The sequence below is a fragment of the Epinephelus fuscoguttatus genome, linkage group LG3 (assembly GCF_011397635.1).
Source record: "Epinephelus fuscoguttatus linkage group LG3, E.fuscoguttatus.final_Chr_v1".
Lineage (NCBI taxonomy): Eukaryota > Metazoa > Chordata > Actinopteri > Perciformes > Serranidae > Epinephelus > Epinephelus fuscoguttatus.
This window is the reverse complement of record NC_064754.1, coordinates 31,745,179-31,767,355: the sequence shown is the minus strand read 5'-3', so window position 1 is coordinate 31,767,355 and position 22,177 is coordinate 31,745,179. Positions and strand designations below refer to the sequence as shown.

The following is a 22,177-nucleotide window of genomic DNA, read 5'->3' as shown; positions in this document are numbered from 1 at the left end:
GCTTGTGCATTTAAACCAACAGAACATGTCTCTGTCTGCCCTGCTTACTGTGGTCAGCAGCTCTTTTGTATTGTTGTCAGAGTTTTTAATTTTCTCTCAGCACTGCACCAATGTACACCACATGCCCAAGGTCTTCTCGGCTCGCTCCAAACAGCAAGCATGGCCTGTGTTTCATCTGCAGACCAAGAGCTTGCCATTCTCTTTTCTCTTTGCTTTTTTTTTTAGACCCAGTTGAAACAGATGAAGTATCTGCAATGTGTAGCAATAGCAGCGGAGGATATTTAAACATGTTGCTGAATTGTCACTGAATGTTGACAATAATAATGATTAAGCTCATCTGACCTAACCACAATTGGGCGTTCTTTGGCTTGACTCTGGAGATGGTCTGTCTGGGTGTGATTCGGCACAACTCGTGCATTTAAACTGATAATTAAAACACAAATCAACGCAGCATGGTTTCACTCAGCGTGGCTACAAGTGCCTACGGAAAAGCTCAGTAATGGACATCAGATAATTTAAAATTCTTAGAGGTGATAACTGAGTTGGGAAACAAAGTCGCTCTCTCCATGGGCATTTCACTGGCACAGAGATGCAGTGATCCTGAGCAAGAGGAAATGAGTTGGCATGCAGGGAGCTGAGACACAGACCCCTTCACACTTAACACACCTTGGTCTCCAAGCACGTTTGGCTTGAACTTTAACTTAAGCATTTAAGTTCAAGGCCAGAGCAATGACATGAAGACAAATATAAATGGGAGTAGCTTGAGGGGAACTTTCCATAGAGCAGTTCTGGTGCTGAAACAGGAAGGACAGGAGCAGAGGTCAGAGGGTCAACAGCAGATAGAAAAACACCATATCACCAAATGGTGAATACTGGCGAAGGGAGGTACAGCAGACCTAGCTAACAAGTGGGCAAGCAAATAAGAGGTGAGTATTGTGTTGTCTAGGGATGCACTTCGTCCTGACCTGACGAATAACCTATATGCTTTGAAGTGTTCTAGTCTGCCGTTATATACCAAAGGAAGAAGAAGAACGTCAACTAGCACGGAAAAACAACATGTAAAAGACAGCAACAATTTCAGCCGCAGCAACAGCTTTGCCTCAACTCATTGAAAAGCGTTTTTTTTTCCTGAGCCCAGCTTAGGTTTTAAATTCTCTGCAACAAAAGCGCTGCGTTTACACTATGCTACAAACGACAGCAGCATGACAAGGCACTGTGTCACTATTCTGCGCTAAGCGCTGCACATGTGAAGTTTTTCTCTGGTTGCTGAGAGCTGAAAATTTTTCAGCTTGAGGTAAAAGACTGGGCTCTTCAGTGTCACTCATTTACCCAACCGTCAAACACAAGTTGAGAAGGGGCAGGACAAACAGCCCAACCATTACCTCCTACATGTACAAGTGCTAAACAACAACAAAAATGGAGGAGAAGTATGTTAACATACTGTAGGATACATTACAGGCCAAAAGTTTGGACACACCTTCTCATTCAATGTTTTTTCTTTATTTTCATGACTATTTACATTGTAGATTCTCACTGAAGGCATCAAAACTATGAATGAACACATGTGGAGTTATGTACTTAACAAAAAAAGGTGAAATAACTGAAAACATGTTTTATATTCTAGTTTCTTCAAAATAGCCACCCTTTGCTCTGATTACTGCTTTGCACACTCTTGGCATTCCCTCGATGAGCTTCAAGAGGTAGTCACCTGAAATGGTTTTCCAACAGTCTTGAAGGAGTTCCCAGAGGTGTTTAGCACTTGTTGGCCCCTTTGCCTTCACTCTGCGGTCCAGCTCACCCCAAACCATCTCGATTGGGTTCAGGTCCGGTGACTGTGGAGGCCAGGTCATCTGCCGCAGCACTCCATCACTCTCCTTCTTGGTCAAATAGCCCTTACACAGCCTGGAGGTGTGTTTGGGGTCATTGTCCTGTTGAAAAAGTAAATGATCGTCCAACTAAACGCAAACCGGATGGGATGGCATGTCGCTGCAGGATGCTGTGGTAGCCATGCTGGTTCAGTGTGCCTTCAATTTTGAATAAATCCCCAACAGTGTCACCAGCAAAACACCCCCACACCATCACACCTCCTCCTCCATGCTTCACAGTGGGAACCAGGCATGTGGAATCCATCCGTTCACCTTTTCTGCATCTCACAAAGACACGGCGGTTGGAACCAAAGATCTCAAATTTGGACTCATCAGACCAAAGCACAGATTTCCACTGGTCTAATGTCCATTCCTTGTGTTTTTTGGCCCAAACAAATCTCTTCTGCTTGTTGCCTCTCCTTAGCAGTGGTTTCCTAGCAGCTATTTGACCATGAAGGCCTGATTCGCGAAGTCTCCTCTTAACAGTTGTTCTAGAGATGGGTCTGCTGCTAGAACTCTGTGTGGCATTCATCTGGTCTCTGATCTGAGCTGCTGTTAACTTGCGATTTCTGAGGCTGGTGGCTCGGATGAACTTATCCTCAGAAGCAGAGGTGACTCTTGGTCTTCCTTTCCTGGGTCGGTCCTCATGTGTGCCAGTTTCGTTGTAGCGCTTGATGGTTTTTGCGACTCCACTTGGGGACACATTTAAAGTTTTTGCAGTTTTCCGGACTGACTGACCTTCATTTCTTAAAGTAATGATGGCCACTCGTTTTTCTTTAGTTAGCTGATTGGTTCTTGCCATAATATGAATTTTAACAGTTGTCCAATAGGGCTGTCGGCTGTGTATTAACCTGACTTCTGCACAACACAACTGATGGTCCCAACCCCATTGATAAAGCAAGAAATTCCACTAATTAACCCTGATAAGGCACACCTGTGAAGTGGAAACCATTTCGGGTGACCACCTCTTGAAGCTCATCGAGAGAATGCCAAGAGTGTGCAAAGCAGTAATCAGAGCAAAGGGTGGCTATTTTGAAGAAACTAGAATATAAAACATGTTTTCAGTTATTTCACCTTTTTTTGTTAAGTACATAACTCCACGTGTTCATTCATAGTTTTGATGCCTTCAGTGAGAATCTACAATGTAAATAGTCATGAAAATAAAGAAAACGCATTGAATGAGGTGTGTCCAAACTTTTGGCCTGTACTATATATATTAATATATCAAAATCATGAACCCACATAGACTAGTACTTTGAGTTTGAGGTGTATCATCGGGGATTATTAATACAATTTTCACCTTACATTAATTCAAAAGTTATAAAAAAGGAGTGTGTGTTTAAGCAGGTGGGATTTATTTATTTATTTTACTGTGGTATAGAATTTGGTGTTGGAATTTCCCTGATACTGGTATCAACTACTTAATTTCTAGTATCATGACGGCCTACACTAAATATGACCAAACTACATCTTGCATCCAACTAAGACATTTTTCATCATCTACTGATAATACTGTCTATTATGATTGAAGGTAAAAATTAATTGGTTACATTTTGTTATCAACATTTAATCTTAACTGCCCACTCCTAACACCCACTGAACCTATCAAACATCAAGGGAATCCCCATCTATGTTGATGCCATTTTTAAGTACTTTTTTCCCCCTCATGTTATTATCAGTTTTCCATTGCTTGCTTTTTTTACATGATGTTGTAGGTGTTCATTTCAGCTGTTGTTTTCTAAATGTAGTAGGTGTAAAACCCTTCCACACCATGCCTCAAGGTTATATGAACATTAGGGCTGTAATAAATTATATATCCAGTAGTTTTTGTTTTATATAGTGCTCTCAATCTATATACTATACTCGTTTAAAACAGCCAAAACACAACTTTTGGTTAGTCTTTTTTAAGTAGACTGACAACACGCCTCCAGTACAGTAGCAATAGTGCTCTGACTGACATGAAAGTGTAGTTGTACAAAGACAAACAGTTTGAAATTCAGTCTTAAGGCAGTTTAAACTATTGCCATGTATTGGTCATTAAGATTGATTTGTCAATGACAGTTCAATGCACTGTCCATTTTTTAGTCACAGCTATATACTTTTGGGCAATCATGAGCTAAAGAAAGCAAAATAATGCAACACCTTTGATTTCACAAGGACAGTAGGATTTTCTAACTGTTTTTAAAGTCTGCTGCAACCAATTCGCAGCAGCAATATTTCAATAAGCAAGTCGGCACACAGTTCTGTTTATTGTCATTTTTTAAATATCAGTGAGTGCTGGTTATGTGATCTAAGCCATATCCCAAAATGTGCCATTCAGATGTCTCTTCAACAGCTAGTTTGAAACAAACAAAGCTGGGGATTTTACATTAAATGGTTTATGACCAGACTGCATTGGTTTACTACGTCAGGATTGCCGTGAACATCAAATATTGGCAAGAAAGGACTTAGTTTATGTTGTCATAACCCTTTAATAATGTGACTACACAGCAGCAAAGTCTCAATCAGTAAAAAAGGGGTGTTGACTTCTACTAACTTTTCAACCCCAGGAAATCATCAATTTGGTTTTATTACTCACCCTGGCAGGACTTGCCAGCCTGGCAGTGGGTCATGTGGTTGAGGACGTTCTTCATGGTGCGGCAGTGAGGCAGAGCGCAGGCCCTCACCTCCCCGTTGGCCTGCTCCCGTCGCTGGCACTTGTGTGCGTGAAGCAGCAGGACCAGCTGCTGCTGGATCAGCTTGCGCTTCTCTGGGTCGGCTGTGGGGCCTGCCGAAGGCACTGCCACACCTCCGCCACCGGCCAGTGGGAGCATCGCTGCCTGCTGCTGAGGCTGCTGCTGGAGCTGCTGCATGGTTGACAAAGAAAAGACAAATGTCGGAGCTTTAGTGGGTTTGATTAATTTTTGCTAGCACTGCTGTCAATACCACAGTTGTAGACGGGCAAATTCTTGACCGTAACATGGTTAAGTACAAAAAAGTCTGGTCTTTATTGAAATGCTACATATTGGAGAGCACATATGTCACCATTCCTGAGACAATGTCATGATGTGCCAGCTCACTCGATCATTTTTCCCCATGCGCCAATACCAACACGTTCAGTATCAGGAGTTGCACACATTTCTATCACTTTATCTGAAGTGAAACACAAGATACAACTGTTAAAAACCTAGACACTTTGACTTTAAGTGGTAAATCAGCCTCTGTATTTGTTCAGTAGCCTTCAGGGCTGTCCCTCTGGCATTTCATGAAGCTATAACATCCAATGGGAAGCACATTTAGTCATCCCCTGTGTGGTCACAACTAATGTCAGTGTTAAAATGTACCGTTAACTGTTTTTCATTATCCAAGGATGAAAAAATGTCATTGGTGAAATTTCATACATATTCCTTTTTGTCTCAGCCCATTGGAGGGGCTTGTCGATGGCTGTGTTTGATTGACAGCAGCTGACAGGCGGCCAGGCTGCTGTGTAGTGAACGGGAGACAAAGTATAGAAATCAGCACTGTTGGCTACATGTCATGGGCAGACAGTGTGCTGGCAACGGTCGCTCATTCAACAAGCTAAGAACAGGACAAGACGTGTTCATGTTTGTAAGTTAGATAAGAAGGAGATTTGCTAATGTATGTAACGTAATGAAAGTTAATGTGTTTGTTGCACAGAGTCTGTGGCGATTGTGTAGCATACGGTCGTCTGGCTCAGTGAGTGTGTCTGTTCTGCCTGTGATAGAACGCTGAGGTTACTGCTCGATGCAACATTTAATTAGCTCTATCAAAATAAGGTCACCATCTACAGGACAGATACTGGTATTCTCCTGAATAAATGCAAAACTAGGGGACGACAACATGAAACCAAAAAAAAAAAAAAAAAAATCTAAAATTTCAATTTCCTTTGGTTTCTGACTTTCTTTCCAGGAGAGAACACAGAACAAGTGACTTCTTGGCAATTGTCCAATCGTTCTAAGGAGCTAAAAGAGCAAATTAGTCACCCAATTACGGTCTGTCAACTAGCAATTATCATGAATCAATTCCCACCAATCAAAGCAAGATTTAAAACATTCCACAAGTTCTGTTATCACCGAATGAAAATGATAATACAGCACTTTCAGCTTCAACAGTTCTAATTGTATAATATGGTTAATGTTAAAACACTGATTACAGATGGAAATTAGCATGTCCATTGTTGAAGTTGAAGGGTTGGATACAGATTTGCAAATTATCAAGACAGCCCAGCGTGAGTAACAATCATTTTAATATCTATGATTATCATTTTAGCCCCAACATTCTGGCCACTTTTAATAGCAGAGCAATGACTTTATTTTATCAATAAACTGGTAACTTTCATGTGCCTTTATATGTGTCTAATAACATCTGTGTTATCTGTATGGTAATGTCTCAATATGTGAAACAAGCACTAACCATGTTTGGCACGCTAGTGACAGCGGCCCCTTTGAGCTCACTGGGGAAGGGTGGCAGGCTGTTGGCGAGGGCAGCCTTGTTCTGGAGCTGCTGCTGAGGGTTTAGCTGCTGGCCTGGCCCTGTGGCACTCTGACCGTAGGGCTGGGCCCCAAAAGGACCCCCATTGCTGCCCAGGCCCATCTGGAAAGACAGACATACGATAACAAAAGTTAGTCAAATAATTTAGCAGCATTGGTTTCACAGAATGACAAAACAATCTCCTTTATAGCCCAGAATCCTGTAGGGCCTGATTAAGAGCTTGGTCGCAGAGTTCATAAATAAAATAATTAAAATTTTAATGTGATTTGTGTCTCACTGTCCCATCAGTTGTTTGTCATTTAGTCTTTACATCTGACTACCTCCTGACTTGCAGCTAACATCTATCTGAAAGAGATGCGGTATGATAAACTAAACTGAGTAACACTCAGCACTGTTCTTCAACAGCAGACAGGCACAGTTTACTATATTTTCAGAAGCTTGGATGTTATGACGGATTATGTTTTAGTTGGGGGTTATTATTCACCTACATTTGTCAAAACAGCAACAGCATGCCAACAAAGGTTCCACCTTAATTTCAAAGCCAATTTGTCACTACAAGACCCCCTCTGCCAATGCAGGCCCGATCATAACTGTGCCAGGATGACTGGGCTTGGTTTGGTCTAAACCAGTCCATACTCTGGCACCATGACAGCTCAGCATGTCACCAGCTTTTGGCAGGAGGGACTTCTACAGTACTTGACTACAAAAACATTCCCAACCTTTTCTCCAACTCCTCCGCTGCCAACTCCCTTCTCTTCTCAAGCTAGTTGGTAGTAGATTTTACAAGGAGAGGATCCACGAGAAACAACATAGTTAAAAACGTGAACATTGCAGTAGGTATGTTACAGATCCACCAGATAAATGTGGCTCCTATTTGGCAGTGTTTTGTCCTTTCCACTTTGACAGAGAATCACCAAAACTTGGCAGTAGGACTTTACCCAACCAGAATTATGTCAGTCGAATCAGATTTGGCTGTTCAATACTATTATACCATGGTCTGGGTGAATACTCAATTCTAACTGGTTGCAGGGTGTCCGTTAAAAGGTGTTATAGGACAGCTAAAAAGACGTTCCGGTCAAATTGCCTGATGACAGGTTCTAAATTATTGTGCTGGCTCAACGGCTAGTTTGTAACCATAGCAACGGAGACTCAGAGCAGAGGCAACGGATTACAACGGGCATCATGAGTGATTTTATCCTTTCATTTAATTTATTTCGTGAATTTGATAATTTGGATGACAGCCTCCGGAGCACAGCTGTAGGTCGGCTCTATGACACCGGCCTGGAAACTCGTCAGATCACGACCGTCACGGGACATCGGTGTGAGAGCAGCCTGCAGGCTTATTGGGCTCCACCAGCGCAGTAGAAACGAGACTGGAGCAACATCTTGTCGTCTCCAAATGTCCCAACAAGCAGTGCTCAATCTGTCAATCTCCGTCCTTCAAATGCCACTATGATGGCCATACCCATATCACTTTCAAATTTCACTATTAATAGTAATGTAGCATTTAATTTTAAATAGGAAATGGACTTCGCATCGGACGGTTCACGCCTCCGCGTCGTCCATTAATTTCTGATAATGGACACCTCGTTGGGCATTAACCCTTACATATTCGACTTTTCAGTGTTTAAAAATTTGAACAGAACAGAATGGTTCAGCGAGACATTCAGTGTCACAGTGACATTGACATAATGTAGTAAACAAGCAAACTACACAAACAGAATGAACAGAAATGTGCCACAATTTTGGATATCAAACAAAAGCCAGTGATTGTATGGTATTATGTTGTTGTGAGCAATAAATTAACCACTTCCAAGCACAAAGCAGAGGATAATGGGCCTCATTCACAAACAGTGTGTACGCACAAATCTGTGCTTAAACTGTGCGTACCATCATTTGACGCACAAATCCGGGATTCATCAATATTTTCTTACCCAAATTTGTTCTTACTCTGCGAACAAATTTAGAACTGCCTCAGACCATGCGTACACACAAATGAGGAAGGCCGAACTGACTTAGAAAATGCAAACATACCTTTTAAGTACATGCAGAGTCTATAAAACCACATTCATGAAAAAAAGATTTAACTAACATTTTTTAAAATAATTAATTTACTAATATATTGGCCAAATGGATTAAATTACCATGAAATTGACACACGTTGACCCTCATCATTGTGACAATTAAAATATTAACAATAACATGAACAGAAAAACTATCACTCCATCAACGTGCAGATGATCTGTAATGCCGACTGCCATATCCTTAAGGCTGTGGCCCGCTGGCCAGGAGGCACCCACGACTCATTTATTTTGCAAAACAGTACAGTGGGAATGCGTTTGGAGGCAGGGGCTGTGAGAAGTGGATGGCTTGTTGGTGAGCATCTTTTGTTCTAGTCTTTTATTTCAATTGTTTTAAGTTAGTATTTTCAGTAAGTCTCTATTCCGTTAATGTTAAAATGTTATATTGTTTGGGTGACCAGGCATATGGCCTTAAAACATGGCTGATACCATACACAAACCCTGACACCCCTCAAGACGTGCGCTATAATAACATACATGCCCACACACGCGCCGTAGAGCGCACTTTTGGCATGCTTAAGGGCCGTTGGATGTGTTTGGATCAGATATGGCCGGTGGCAAACTATTTTATACCCCTGAGAAGGTGTGCAAGATCATCCTGGCATGCTGTGTCCTCCACAATCTTACAATGACCCATGGCATTCCTGTAAGACCCGGCGCCATTGCTTCTAACAAACTGTGAAATTTACTACTTCTCTCCTTGCGTAACCGCTTCCTTCATTCATGAATCAACTCTAGGCAAGTGGTTTCCTTATATGGAGAAATGGGGGCATGGTAGTATGCCGAGCGGGCCTGTGACCTGTCAGTTAACTTGCCCAACATACTTTTTGATTGGCCCCGGGCCATTGCTTATGTCGAACCCTGCTGAGGGGTCTCCGATCGATGATCCGAATCTCAGACTTTCATGGGACAACCCTACTTAGCAGTCCTAAATTCAAGATCTTCCTGGACTGTAGCAATTAATATAGCAAGTTTCAAAGTTTCTCAGTTAATCGGGGTTCACAAACTAACTTCATACACTCGGGAAAGCAGCATGTACTGTGAGAGGAGAGTTGGTCCAAAAATATTTCTCCTTCCTGATACCAACACCTGAACATGGGTATCGACCAATACTAATTACTGATCCGAAAAACAATTAACAGCAGTAAATGTAAACTACTAACCCTGTATGGAGGTGAAATGATTGCTATCCATATTGAATGGTATGGTCCAAGCTCACTACTCAAAACTTAAGTCTTACATGCTGTACACCGATCAGCCAAAACTTTAAAACCACTGACAAGTGAAGTGAATAACATTGACCATTTTGTTACAAAGCAATGTTCTGCTGGGAAACTTTTGGTCCTGGCATTCATGTGGATGCCACTTGACACACTCAACCCACCCAAACACTGTTGCAGATCAAGTACCCCCCTTCATGGCAACAACACTCTCCAAATGCAGTACCCCCCTTCATGGCAACAACACTCTCCAAATGCAGTCCCCCCCCCCCCCAAAAGGACCATGCCATGCCGGCCTACAAAAACTTCTCAGGAATGGCCAGAGGAACATGACAAAGAGCTCAAAGCATTGACTGATGGCTGACTGGTTGTATACGTTGCCTTAACACTAGACGAACTTGATAAAAAATACTACACAATTGCTGGCATTTTGCTGACAGCTTATGTTACAAGACTTACCGGAAATCAATTCTTCTTCATCAATGTACAGCAGTAGTTGCCAGTGGCTGCATAGTTCAACTTGGTGTGTTTTAAAGCAGCCAAGGACTGATTTCCACTAACGCTGCTGTGTTACTAAGGTTGGAAACCACTTCAAAGTTTATTAATAAATTACGTGGTATTTGATCAGTTCATAGACTCACATACTTGCTGATACCAGACCTAGCATTTCAGGCAGTATCACAGGCATTTCTGATACTAGTATCATATCCGAACAACTTTATGTAAGAGTTTAACTCATGATTTTGCACACATTTATATCGTGATAAACTGTGATAGGGCAAAATTAATTTTAACCATATCATGACCACATTGTTGAGTCCTATGTGAGATCATAGAAATCTGTTAACCATCAATTTTTATATACTAATACTGAGGTACGTCAGTATTTATGGTTGCATTTAGACATTGGTGAATTTTAGCTCAACAAGACAGATACTTTGATTTGAGAGACATGTATTATTTTATCTACATGTACGATTTCTCAGTTGAATTTCCAGAAAATTTATCATCACAGCATTCATTTATCAGTTTGAGTTTACCCACAAAGATGACCCTCAACAAGATCCGTGACAGCATACATTAAGATGTGAGGCACCTGGGGGAATAAAATCCTCGTTAGTGCCATGCTTAACACACTGATCAACTTGCTGCCGCTCTCCCATCCACAGAGCTGCTGGGAGACCAGACCAGACTCTGCCATGCCAGGCCAGGCTGTATCCCCTCAGGCTGTTGACACCGCTCCAACAGACCAGATAAAAAAGACCCAGCTGAGTCGACCAGACACTGGCAACCTTTCAACACAGCTGAGCAGGCGGACACACACAGTTGCACACACACAAACGCACGCCCCCTCTGTTTCGCTCCTCTCATTCAGTCCCCCGCTCTCTGACACACGCCACACATCAGCAGGCAGGACAGTTGCCAACTATCATCTCAATGCTCTGCTGCCAGGCCAGACTATTCAGCGGAGCTTCCCTCCCTCCTTCTTCCTCATTGCACTCGCCCCCTGTCATTCTAACTGATTAAGTGGTTTACAATAGCCGTCTTTCCCTACGTGACTGACAGGGCAAGCCATCCTATAGGCCAGAGAACGCAAAGGGAGTGTTTATGCACATACAATACAAAAGGAGCATAGGGCGGGAAGGAGTGACAGCGGCCTCTAACCAACACAAATACCCAGAAAGAGATTTACAACCTACGATTAAAGCACGATAGATGAAGCCACACACACAGATTGGGTCTAGTGGTTATCATCTTTAGAGATGTTGGTGACATGATAATCACAGGAGACCGACTAAGCTTTCGACACACACGCATATGCCTTTTCCTGCATATGCTGACAGTCATGCCTCTGCATCAGCTTTAATCTTTCTTGTGGTTAAAGCATGTGTACATACTCTATGAATGAATGAAGAATGAGAATGAATCTCAAAACACACATTCACTATCTGTCCAAGTTTCTCCTCAGTAGGATCTGTGTATGTGTTGTGGTTACGTACGGCTCCAGTGTCTTGGCTGTACACCCAGCCAATAAAATAGATGGCTTCCTACCGATTTCCTGTGAAACCACATTGGTGGCAAGCTTACATACAAGCAGCCAATGACACTGTGAACTCACACGAGCGCACATAATTTATAGTCCCAAGACAAATCATAACAATGACTGAGCAGTTGACAGCATTGTCAATATTAGCTCCTTGCCAAACGCGAGAGTAGAGCTGCCAAGTGTGGAGTGTACATTTCATTTCTGAACAATCAGAGCAGTGAAAATGAGTGAAGAGGGAGAGAAGACTGTGCAGATGAACCACCAAAGCAGCCAGCAGAGCGTACAGATACAGATGCATATGCAAGAAGCAATTTGGAGTTGGGCCAGTCATTTAAGACAAAGTGTGAGTGGTGTCATGGACAGTCATGAAGCATCTCCACTGTCATCAACCAGCCAATTAAGAGCTATAAAAAAAGCTGACATCAAATATTCACAAATGCATTTTTAAAAATTAACCACTGCATGCAGACTATGGCCCCACTCTAATATGAGGACTGAAGTTGCTTGATTGGTTATAAAAATTCAGCATGAGGTTGGATTTGCCAGTTTGCCATGTACCTAGAGCTGCTGCCAGAGGCAGAATAACAAGCCCCTACATTCAGAAGTGGTGACGTAATGAATTATCAGAGGAAGCATATAGCTGTCTTTGTCAGACAAATTGTTTTGCGGAGTTGGCAGTGACTAACGACCACAGTACACATCCTTTGGCGATACCAAATTTGTAAGAAAAGAGGTGAAAAAAACAGGTAAAACAAAACAGTTATAAGGTATCCTGTGGAGTTTCTGACAACTAGTGGTGCTGCAGAGCAATGTTTTGTGAGAGGGTAGCTACTGTCAGGTTCGGCCCACTTCACATGCTGCTGTGCTATGCTATGGCCTATTCAAGTGCTGGAATTTGTTATTTACGTGACAACACCAGAATGCAACATAGGCTCCGCTCCAATTGTATGTGTACAGTGTCGTGCTGCACTGCGCTGCTGTGCAAGCGGCGTGTTTGACTGTGCGTAACAGCAGTCTTTTGATAGTCATTTACACACTGTCCATAACAATAACTATGTCAGGTAACAAACTGTGTCAGCTTCCAGTCAGGTTTGGACTTAAAAATCAGAAAGTCTGTCGGGTTTGGGCTGGACTCAATTATAATTGTCTTGGACTCAGGTGGGGTTCGGTCGGGAAAATGCGGCCCAAGCTGTGCTCTAGTGCGGAACTACGCCATGCACAATACAGAGAGCAGAGGAGAACTGTAAATGCGTGACCATGTAGAGATAGAAATGACATGCCGTCGTGTAAATAAGATAAATAACGTAAGGCTATTTAGTTTGTTTAATAACAGGACAAGGTATAGACCTGTTCTATAGGAAAGGTAACCTTAAATGACTTCTGTTGGGATCTGGCACTATATAGAAAATAAAAATAAATAAAATTAACTTGACCTTAAAAGGGGGGGTGAGGGGTGCCGTTTGGGGGGCTGGAATCAGCACCACTCAACTTTTAAAGTTGTCAGAGGCCTACACCATTCCAAACGCATTACATTTATTTGTGTCCCAAATTAAAACGGTTTTCAGCTACCACCCACCATCCACACAATGCACAAATGACACACAGTAACAATTTTGTGTGAATAATGAATCAGCCAACAACATGTTCCATGTATGCCTCAATACATTCTAGCCTCAAAATACACATTCACAAAGACTATAATTAACAAACAGTGATGGAAAATGGGTGTGTGGTGGAAAATAGGTGTGTGACTCACCTTGTTCATGTTGCCTGCCTGCTGGGCTGCACCGAGGGTGGCATGAGCCCCCATCTGCTGGCCTCCTTGGGTGAGTGTTTCTGCCAACGCACTCCCTGCTCCTCCTGGTCCTGGAGCAGCTCCCTGCATTGTCTGTCCCTGGTACTGCAGGCCTGCCACCCCTGCTCCCCGCCCTCTGCCAGCTTCAGGTACGAGACCGCCATTCATTACCTGGCCAGGTTGGGATTGCCCTCCCTGGCCCAGGAGTCCAGCGTGGCCCTGGCTATTGTTAATCATGGCTTGGCTGAAGCCTGTTGTGTTCAAGCCCATTGTTGCAGTGTTATTGTTGTTGTTCTGTCCTGCTACTCCCGTTGGGGTTCCTGCTTTTTGGGCCTGGGGGGACGGGTGGTTGTTGGGGGAACCCTGGCCAAGGGGGCTCTTCCTCAGTGGTGTGCCCAGCTGAGGCCCCATATTGCCTGGCTGGGGGCTAGCCGAGTTCAGCCCTGCCCCCGTGATACTGGAGGTGCTACCTGCTCGAAGGAGCTCTGAGAGCTGCTTGTGCTTGGCGGCTGCATCCGGTACAACAGAGGCGCCAGCTGGCCCACCAGCTCCAGGTGCTGCTCCACCGTTGGAAGGCATCCCACCCATCAAGCTCAGATCTCCATTAGGGATCAACTCATCTGGAAGGTCATTCTCCAAATCATCCCAGGGTAGTGACCCCAGATCTACGAGAGAAGGAAGAGAAAAGAAAACGTAGATTTATTGATCAGATTTTAGAGATGTGTGCCACATTTGATTGCTTTAAAAAAAATTGCATAAAATCATTTTGAAAATACGTGTAAGGAAAATTTACTCTCCTAGTCGACACTGCCTTTATGGTCCATCAAATAATCCCGTGGAAGAATTAGCACTTCTAAGTATCTCCTCTTTTTCCAACTATCATCACTCAATTTACAATTCAGCACATATGACCCTATCTGTCCAATAAAACAAATAACCCGTTAAAGCCGGGTTTATACTCGTGCAACACACCATGGCCAAGTGTTGTTCACTGCAGTATTCGCCAAAACACCAGGGGAAGTACAAACAAAACATTCTATGAAGAAGCAACAGGTCAACGAGTGTTACCATATAAATGGCAGACCATACCAGCAACTCCTAAATAACAAGGAGGTGTAATGCACTGTGAACTCAAAACTTAAATCAAATATTCATACTTCAATGCCTTTATGCAATCAATGTAAAGAAAGCAGTCAAATATTTGGAATAACAAATGTATTATAATGAAACCAAGGTTAAACAGTTGAATATCCTTTAACAATTTGATACTAATCTAGTAAATAATAAATGCATTCAGGGCTCAACAATAACAATTGCCCGATTGCCTGGGGCAAGTAAAACTCAAGGTCGGGCATGTAAACTAACAACTCACTTGCCTGATTGGGCAAGTTGCTAAAAACACTAAAAGTTAATAACTTATTGATAAAATAAATGTATTTTAAAATGTGCTCCTTCGGCTCTGATGCAGCGGTCTCTCTGCCTGAAGTCACAGGCACACGCTGTGTAACAATGTCCTGCCCACAGCCCCCATTGATATTATTTTGCGCAATGGACGCTTTATATGATAACATAACAATATACTATTTATGGTGTTATGTCATCGTGTAATTTCTGTCTCTACATGGTCACGCGTTAACAATTCTCCTCTGCTCTCTGTATCGCGCACGGCGGAGTTCCGCCACACACAGGTGAGCATGCTAGAGCGGCTCAGGCCGCATTTTCCTGACCAAACCTGACCCCGAACCCGGTGCAGTTTGTCAGCTGACAAAGTTATTGTTGTGGACAGTGCGTAAATAACCAGCAACAGACTGCTGTTACGCACAGACAAACAGCTGCTCGCACAGCAGCGCAGCAGGGCGCTCGTGCTGAGCTTGTGTTGCGTTCAGGCGTTGTCACGTAAATAACAACTTCCAGCACTTAAATAGGTCATAGCACAAAACAGCGGCATGTCATGTGACTTTTTACTTTCATCATATTCAGTAAAATTGTATGTTCCTAAATCTTGAGACACCTCGTATGTAAGCTAGACAGACATTTCACCTGCTCATACTGTGCACACATGTACTGTATGTACTTAGTCCTAAAGAGTCCTTCTGGTGCCAGTAGATACATAGAAACATCCCAGGAGGCTGTGCTTTGCAAGCATACAAAAAGTTTCACGCATGTGAAAATTATTTTTCATGCGTGTGCTTCACCTCTGCTGCTACAACTCCTTCCTAGGGGAAACACTGTTGTGTGCGTTTTGTGCAACAAGTGGATGTGGTAGTCTACTGGTAGAGTAGAGAGAGAGCTAAGTAGCGTTGAAGTAGAGCAGAGCAGGGCAGAGAGATGGAAGCAAAATATATTAAACCCAGTGTTGATACAGCAAAACTGGAGAGAGGGGTGAAAAATACATACAGGTGGGCATGGCTCAAGTAGGGCGCAAAATTATAGATGGAGAACGATTGACAAATTTTTCACTTTAAGCCCTGACACGGTCATTTTTGTGTAGGAATTAAGCTACGATACATGACATATGTTATTTCAATTAATAAATACAGTGTGAATAAAGATTACGTAACATAAAAATAACTGCAGTCTTTGTTATTTGATAGCTGCTTAAATTAAACAATTTTTACCGGGCAAGTGAAAAAAAAAACTTAGCGTTGAACCCTGGCATTATTTTACTTTTAGCAGTATTTGTAGTCTTGTCAAAAAAGCCCAATGGGAGCAGTAGGTACCTATTTAAAAGAATCTGGATGTGCACTGCAGCAACTTGCAGAGCCATCACACTTGGCACAATGTACACAATGACATCATATCTGGCACATGCACTTAAACCCAGCATCACTACTCAGCTGACCCTCCTCTTCCGTCCAAATGTTCACAAACATTCCCAATTATGGGATATTAATGAGCCAACACGCTAACTGGTGCTGCACTGTGGCCTTGTCCATGCAGCACAAGACACAGAAACAAGATGCAGCATGATAGTAAGAGCATCACTACTGGCTGACAAACATAGTGTGACAAGAGAGAGAATCCAGCAGCACTAAAGGGTTCCTGCTGGGTGGAGGAGGAATATTTATGTCACACTATCCAGAGGTGTGAGCATAATGCCGTGAGCCTTGGGAGCCATGATTTGTTTGGGATGGAGTGACTAAGAGAGCGAGAAAAGATGGGAGGTTTGTGAGCATCGGGACTAGCCTTGACCATGAAAACCACCTTTCTAATTAATCTGTTATATTCACGTGTGTCTTGTCTAGTTGGGGGAAGTCACTGCTTGTGCTCACTGCGAGGGTATACTGGTTTAATGTCCTCTGCACAGCCTTAACCCTTGGTTCCATATTACCATATTCTGTGTATGCAGTATGTAGGGCTGTCAACAAATATTCTAAATTCGAATTTGAAAAAAAAATTGGACCTTCGAATGTGAAAATTGCTATTGGATTGTGGAAAGAGAAAAAAAACACCACCGCAGCTGTCCTCTTTGCAAGTGGGCGTTGGCATCAGACGCACATTTCTCCACGCTGGTCGACAAGCGATTCTGCTCCCAGCTGTTGTCGCCATCACCCAGCTTGACACATTCGCTCACGGCTCGCGCAGAAAATAGACCAGACACCGAAACGATCGCTGCAGGGCACGAGCCGGTCACGGTCCGGTGCTTCGAGGCTATTTGCAACGCTTCCGTGGGCGGCGTGAGCGAGAGGTCCGCGGTCGTTTATAACGTAATGTTATAGATAATTGTTTTATGTGTTTTAATGTGTAGGTATGTAAATGTTTTCAAAGACATTTATGTTGAAATAAAAATACCTACAGGTAGTTATGTTTCATATACAAGTATGTTTCCTTGTATTAGTTTGCCCTCTTGTGGACATAATGCGGAAAAAAAAATATTCGAATGGTTCGAACCTATGAGTTATTTTTAGAAGGAATATTCGAACGTCATTTTTGAGCAATTTTGACAGCCCTAGCAGTGTGTAAAGGCCAATTTCCACCAGATGCGTGTTGGTTGCGTCTGCGCTCCGGCACGGCAGCAGAGCGGATAGGATTCAATTCTAGTCAATGTGTGTGTTTCCACCAGCTGCGGCTGTGCTGCGTTTCGGCTCCGTCTCAGCTCCCGCACTCCAGAGCCCTCCGCAACAGATACGCAGGACTTCTATTTTTGCCGGACGCCGGAGCACAACGCAGCAATTCAGCACAGAGCAGATCGTGCGGGGCCGGAAGTCGTGCACAGAAACACAATAAAACATCCGGTTAATTTTCAAAATAAAGTACATAGTGTTCACGGCGGATCATATTTCCCTGCACTACACCTTAAAAACCACATAATGGACAGAGGCAGGCCTGAAGTCAACAGGTCAGAGGTTTTCAGACGTCATTTCACCCCGTGAACACCATGGACGAGGAGATATTAATCATGGCAGTGCACCGAGATGTCTTCCGGCGGAGCTGCACCGCACCGCACAGCAAACGCAGCCGGTGGGTATTGACAGACGGCGGAGCACGCAGCAGATAACCAGCGCTGCCGTTCTGCAACGGACACGCATCCAGTGGAAATCCGGCATAAGGGTAGGCGGAGCACAGGTGGTTTTTAATATGATAAAGCATTTTGCAGTAGGTTTGCCAATCTTCACCTTCATGACATGTCAGAGTTATGTGAACACTCACACTGAAAAAAAAAACCACCTGTCATCTGCAGCTCTGCACCTGTCTAGGCCACCAGTGGTTGGTTCCTGTTTTACAATCCGCTGTTGTGCAATATACCTTGCAAAAATGATCTGTAAGTAATAGTAAACCAACACGATATCCTTTCAAATAGTAAGGAGTTGTGCTGCAGGGATATTTTGTATGTGCAGGACACTCGGGTAAGAAATAATATCAGCATTTTAAAACAATTATAGTAATTTCACCTCAGCCACCACATGGTTTTTATTGGGAAAACTTGAACGACTTGTGTTTTCTTCCAATGAATAAGCACAAACTGCATTCAGACTGACTTCAGCTCTGTGTGAAGTAAGCTCAGCTATTACTTGAGATTGTCATGAAGAAAACAAAAATCCCACCATGATATAAAGTTGTAAAATCCTTTCTGCTGGTAAATTACAAAGTGGTGTGCTGTGTTCTAGCATCAGATAATCATCTGTCATGGATACCTGAAGCAACATGTCCCTGCTAATGCAGCCCCTTGCCTGTTTAAATGAAGCGCGGGTTTTGATCTAAATGCTCAGGCTTATACCAAGCCTGACATCATTTTTGCAGGTTAAAATGCTCGTCTTAATTCTCATTCAACTAACTTGTTTCTTCAAACAATTATTTTTTTTATCAACTACTCTAACAATTACCTTTTCAGTTAGTCAAGCAATCTAACAATGAATTCATTTATTATTCTTAAGATATTTATTTATCACTGAATTATAATAGAAATAAAATTAACTCAAAAATAAATATCAGAAACATGTCTCATTAATATTTGTTTAAGCAGTCTTTTACATTAGCTATGCCATTTTTTTCACTTGTGCATGGCTGTTAAAGTAGACAGAAAACATAAAATTGCCAAACAACAGCATCAGATGACGCATGGTGTAATTTAAGCAGTGGTGCCGAAAGCTTCCAGGACTATAACCAACAAAAACACAAGCAGCTTGTTGATAATCCTTATACATCATGCATAAATGAGGACAAAAAATAAACAGGACGGTGTTGTCTGCTGCCATCTTTAACAAAACAGTTGCACTCCTGTTCTCTGGAGGAATCCCTGCTTTGACTGAGTGCAGCTCACCCAGGCCACACTGCCTCCATGTTGCTGACAACACAGTAGCTTGCATGGCGCCATAGATGAGCGCAGTATCATTTGAGGAAATACAGTGGTTACAGCGGCAGGCAGCTCTGAAGCCAGGTCACAGCAGCACACTGTCTGTATGAACACCACAAGCATGCCAGCTGCATCTGTTCAGTGAGGCAGAAGTCCCAACCTCATGCAGGTAGTGTGGCCAGTTTGTAAATCGACATATTCCTGTAATCGATTACGCCAATGAACTGATTTATTATTCTTTGACAGTTGTCATGTAAAAAAAAGCATATTCTTATTTTGAAAGTATAGAGGCCATTATTAGCATGTAAGTGGCCGGTGGCACCATCGCTACAGTGACAGCATCTTACTTCACAGCTGAAGATAGTGAGAGCTAAAGAATGTCACTTTATCGGGGAAAAAAAACACATCAAAATCAAATCAAGCAGTCAGTTGTTGACATGTAATGAACAGGGCCTTGGTCTTAATGCTACAGGCTGGGAAAAGACAGGACTGAGCAGAGAGAGTGAGGCAGTCACTCTCCTATCTGCCGTCTGCTGCTGCTGGATGTCTTCATTGAGATTCAGTCAGAATCCAGCCTTTAATGAGGGCACTTGGCCTACGTACTTCCCTGAGTAAACACAGCCTTCCAGATCTGCCGCGCTAGCCCGCTGTCTGTCCCTGGCATCAGGCAAGCAGGTGCTCCATGTGGAGGAAGCTTGTTTAAGGCTGAAGGGACCATCCGTCTTTCCCTCCCTCGCTCCTCTCAGCCCCTCCTCCCTAACCAGCAGCCACATGGATGCTCTCAGAACACCAGCATTCAATTCAACCACATGCGCTCAGGCCTGGCCCTGCATTCATTTCTGAATGGACACACACACACACACACACACACACACACACACACACACACACACACACACACACACACACACTCTGTGCGACCTTGCCCCCAGGCTCCTTGGCTGGAGACCAAAAATGCAAAGCAATGTTTTGGTTAGGTAGCGCCACATGCAGTCAGGGGAGCCCCAACCATGGAAGGAAGGGTAGGGGGAAACAGAAATGGAGCACTACTCTTCTCGTTTCACAGCCTTCTTTCTTCACTTTCCTCTCTTCCATTTGTTCGCCATTACTCCATCCTCCTAATGATCTTTCACCCAATTATCCCCCTTCCTTAACTGACTGATGGCCACAATGCTCTCTTCTTCTTTTTTTTTTAATATCCCCTGTGGCTTCTGTCTGGAAGTTGGTGGCTATAAATACCCGCAAAGCAGCCCCAACAGTTTTCCAGACTGGGGACGTCTGTCATCCTGCCCTAGGGCCGAGTGTCTGGCCTTAGAGGGACAGGTGCAGCATGGCTGCCCGGCCTTTCACTTGCTGTCTAGTGTCACACTAGGAAGTCCAAAACAGCCACTTAGAGCTGGGAGGGTAATCCTCCGGTGCTTTTCCAGCAATACTTGAGGGGTCCTTGGAGTGGGTAGTAACATCTGAAGTTGGAGGGAGGTGTGGGGAAAAGATCTGATGAGATGCTTTTAAGTTACAGCTGTATGGATTTAGTTCTTACAGAATCATGGAGGATTTCACTCAATAAAAAATAAGTTTCCATATGTCCTTGAACTCATGAAGACATAGTCAAACCTACTTGCATATTAAGTTGTAGAACTTCACGTTTAAGTATTTTACACAAATTGGGCTTCAGTATGTCACGCAAGACAACATTACATCCACAGTAATGGGAGCTATGCAGCATGCAAACCACAACTTACACCAAGTCAAAAACATCAGACATGAAAAATTAATCACAGACATTAGTGTTTAGAGCTGAGCAGCACCTCAATGACAACCATAAATCTGATCATATTCTGTAAGGCCTGCTACACTACCATAAGTCGCCAGAGAGGAGAGAGGAGAGAGGAGAGGTAAACATTGCTTATCAAACAAAACACAATTGCAACAACTACAGTTTTTAAGCTTACAAATGCCCATATGACTTAGTTGAGTATTTTACGCTGTGTTATAAACATATATTTCATTTCTTTACTTGTGCTGCTGACTGTAAAGAAAAATATAAAAGAAGAGTGTAGAGAGTGCAGTTGGGAATAGTTAAAAAATTGGCTGTTAAAGAGATATTTTGGTTACAGTACAAGTTTCTCTCCTCAATACGAGTAACACCTTTGACATCAGGCATTTTTGTACCAAACAATTCTGGGTCTTTGAAAGGAGCTGCCAACGGGGGAGGTCCCCCAAGAACTACATGCCTTCAAGGGCTTTTTGTCTGTTTGCATTTTAACTTCCAACAGGAACGCTGAAGGGGAAATTCGCCAGCTGGCGGTTGGTATAGCAACGTCACTTTCCTTTTGATGAGTCAAAATTGCATTGTATTTCCCCATTGCATATATGCTCAGTAAAGTCTGGACCGTCAAGGTCTGTTTGTGTTTTGTTTGCATGCCTAATGGCTTATTAAAAATGGTGGCTGCCGGACCGGTGCTTCACAGCTTCATGTGTTCGACCAATCACTGAACACTTCCGTAACTCAAGTTTCCTCTCATGCTGGGAGGGTATCTACTCTGAAACAGGAGCTAAAAAAAAATACCTCAACCAACATTTTGAGAACTACGGCAATTCCCAGTTTTTGCAGTGCGGACACAATCACAAAGGGGGTTTCTTAAAACATTGTTCTTAGAACTATGAAAAGCTCCTCTGGTCTGAAACCGCCTAATGTCTCGTTGTTTCACACTGTCATTTGATACATTGCTATTTTAAAAAAACTAATAATAATTATAGCCACTCTTGACTTTTCATGGAGATAACACTACTTGCATGGTTATGTGACCAGTGGAGCTCCTAAATCACTGCTGCTTCCTGTACTGGATTTATTCAGTTCTCCATCTTGTTTTTGCCTCACTTG

General features: G+C 43.0%; 1 protein-coding gene across 2 annotated transcripts in view; it reads right to left on the bottom strand.

Moving 5' to 3' along the window:
• crebbpa (CREB binding protein a) overlaps positions 1–22,177 on the bottom strand; it is a 56,126-nt gene that overhangs the window by 24,773 nt on the left and 9,176 nt on the right. For both annotated transcript variants that reach the window (XM_049568228.1, XM_049568238.1), the window contains exons 2-4: positions 13,461–14,164; positions 6,279–6,458; positions 4,444–4,711 (exon numbers count right to left, since the gene is read on the bottom strand). In XM_049568228.1, coding sequence (XP_049424185.1) covers positions 4,444–4,711; positions 6,279–6,458; positions 13,461–14,164 — 1,152 coding nt within the window. The remainder of the gene's footprint in view (positions 1–4,443; positions 4,712–6,278; positions 6,459–13,460; positions 14,165–22,177) is intronic.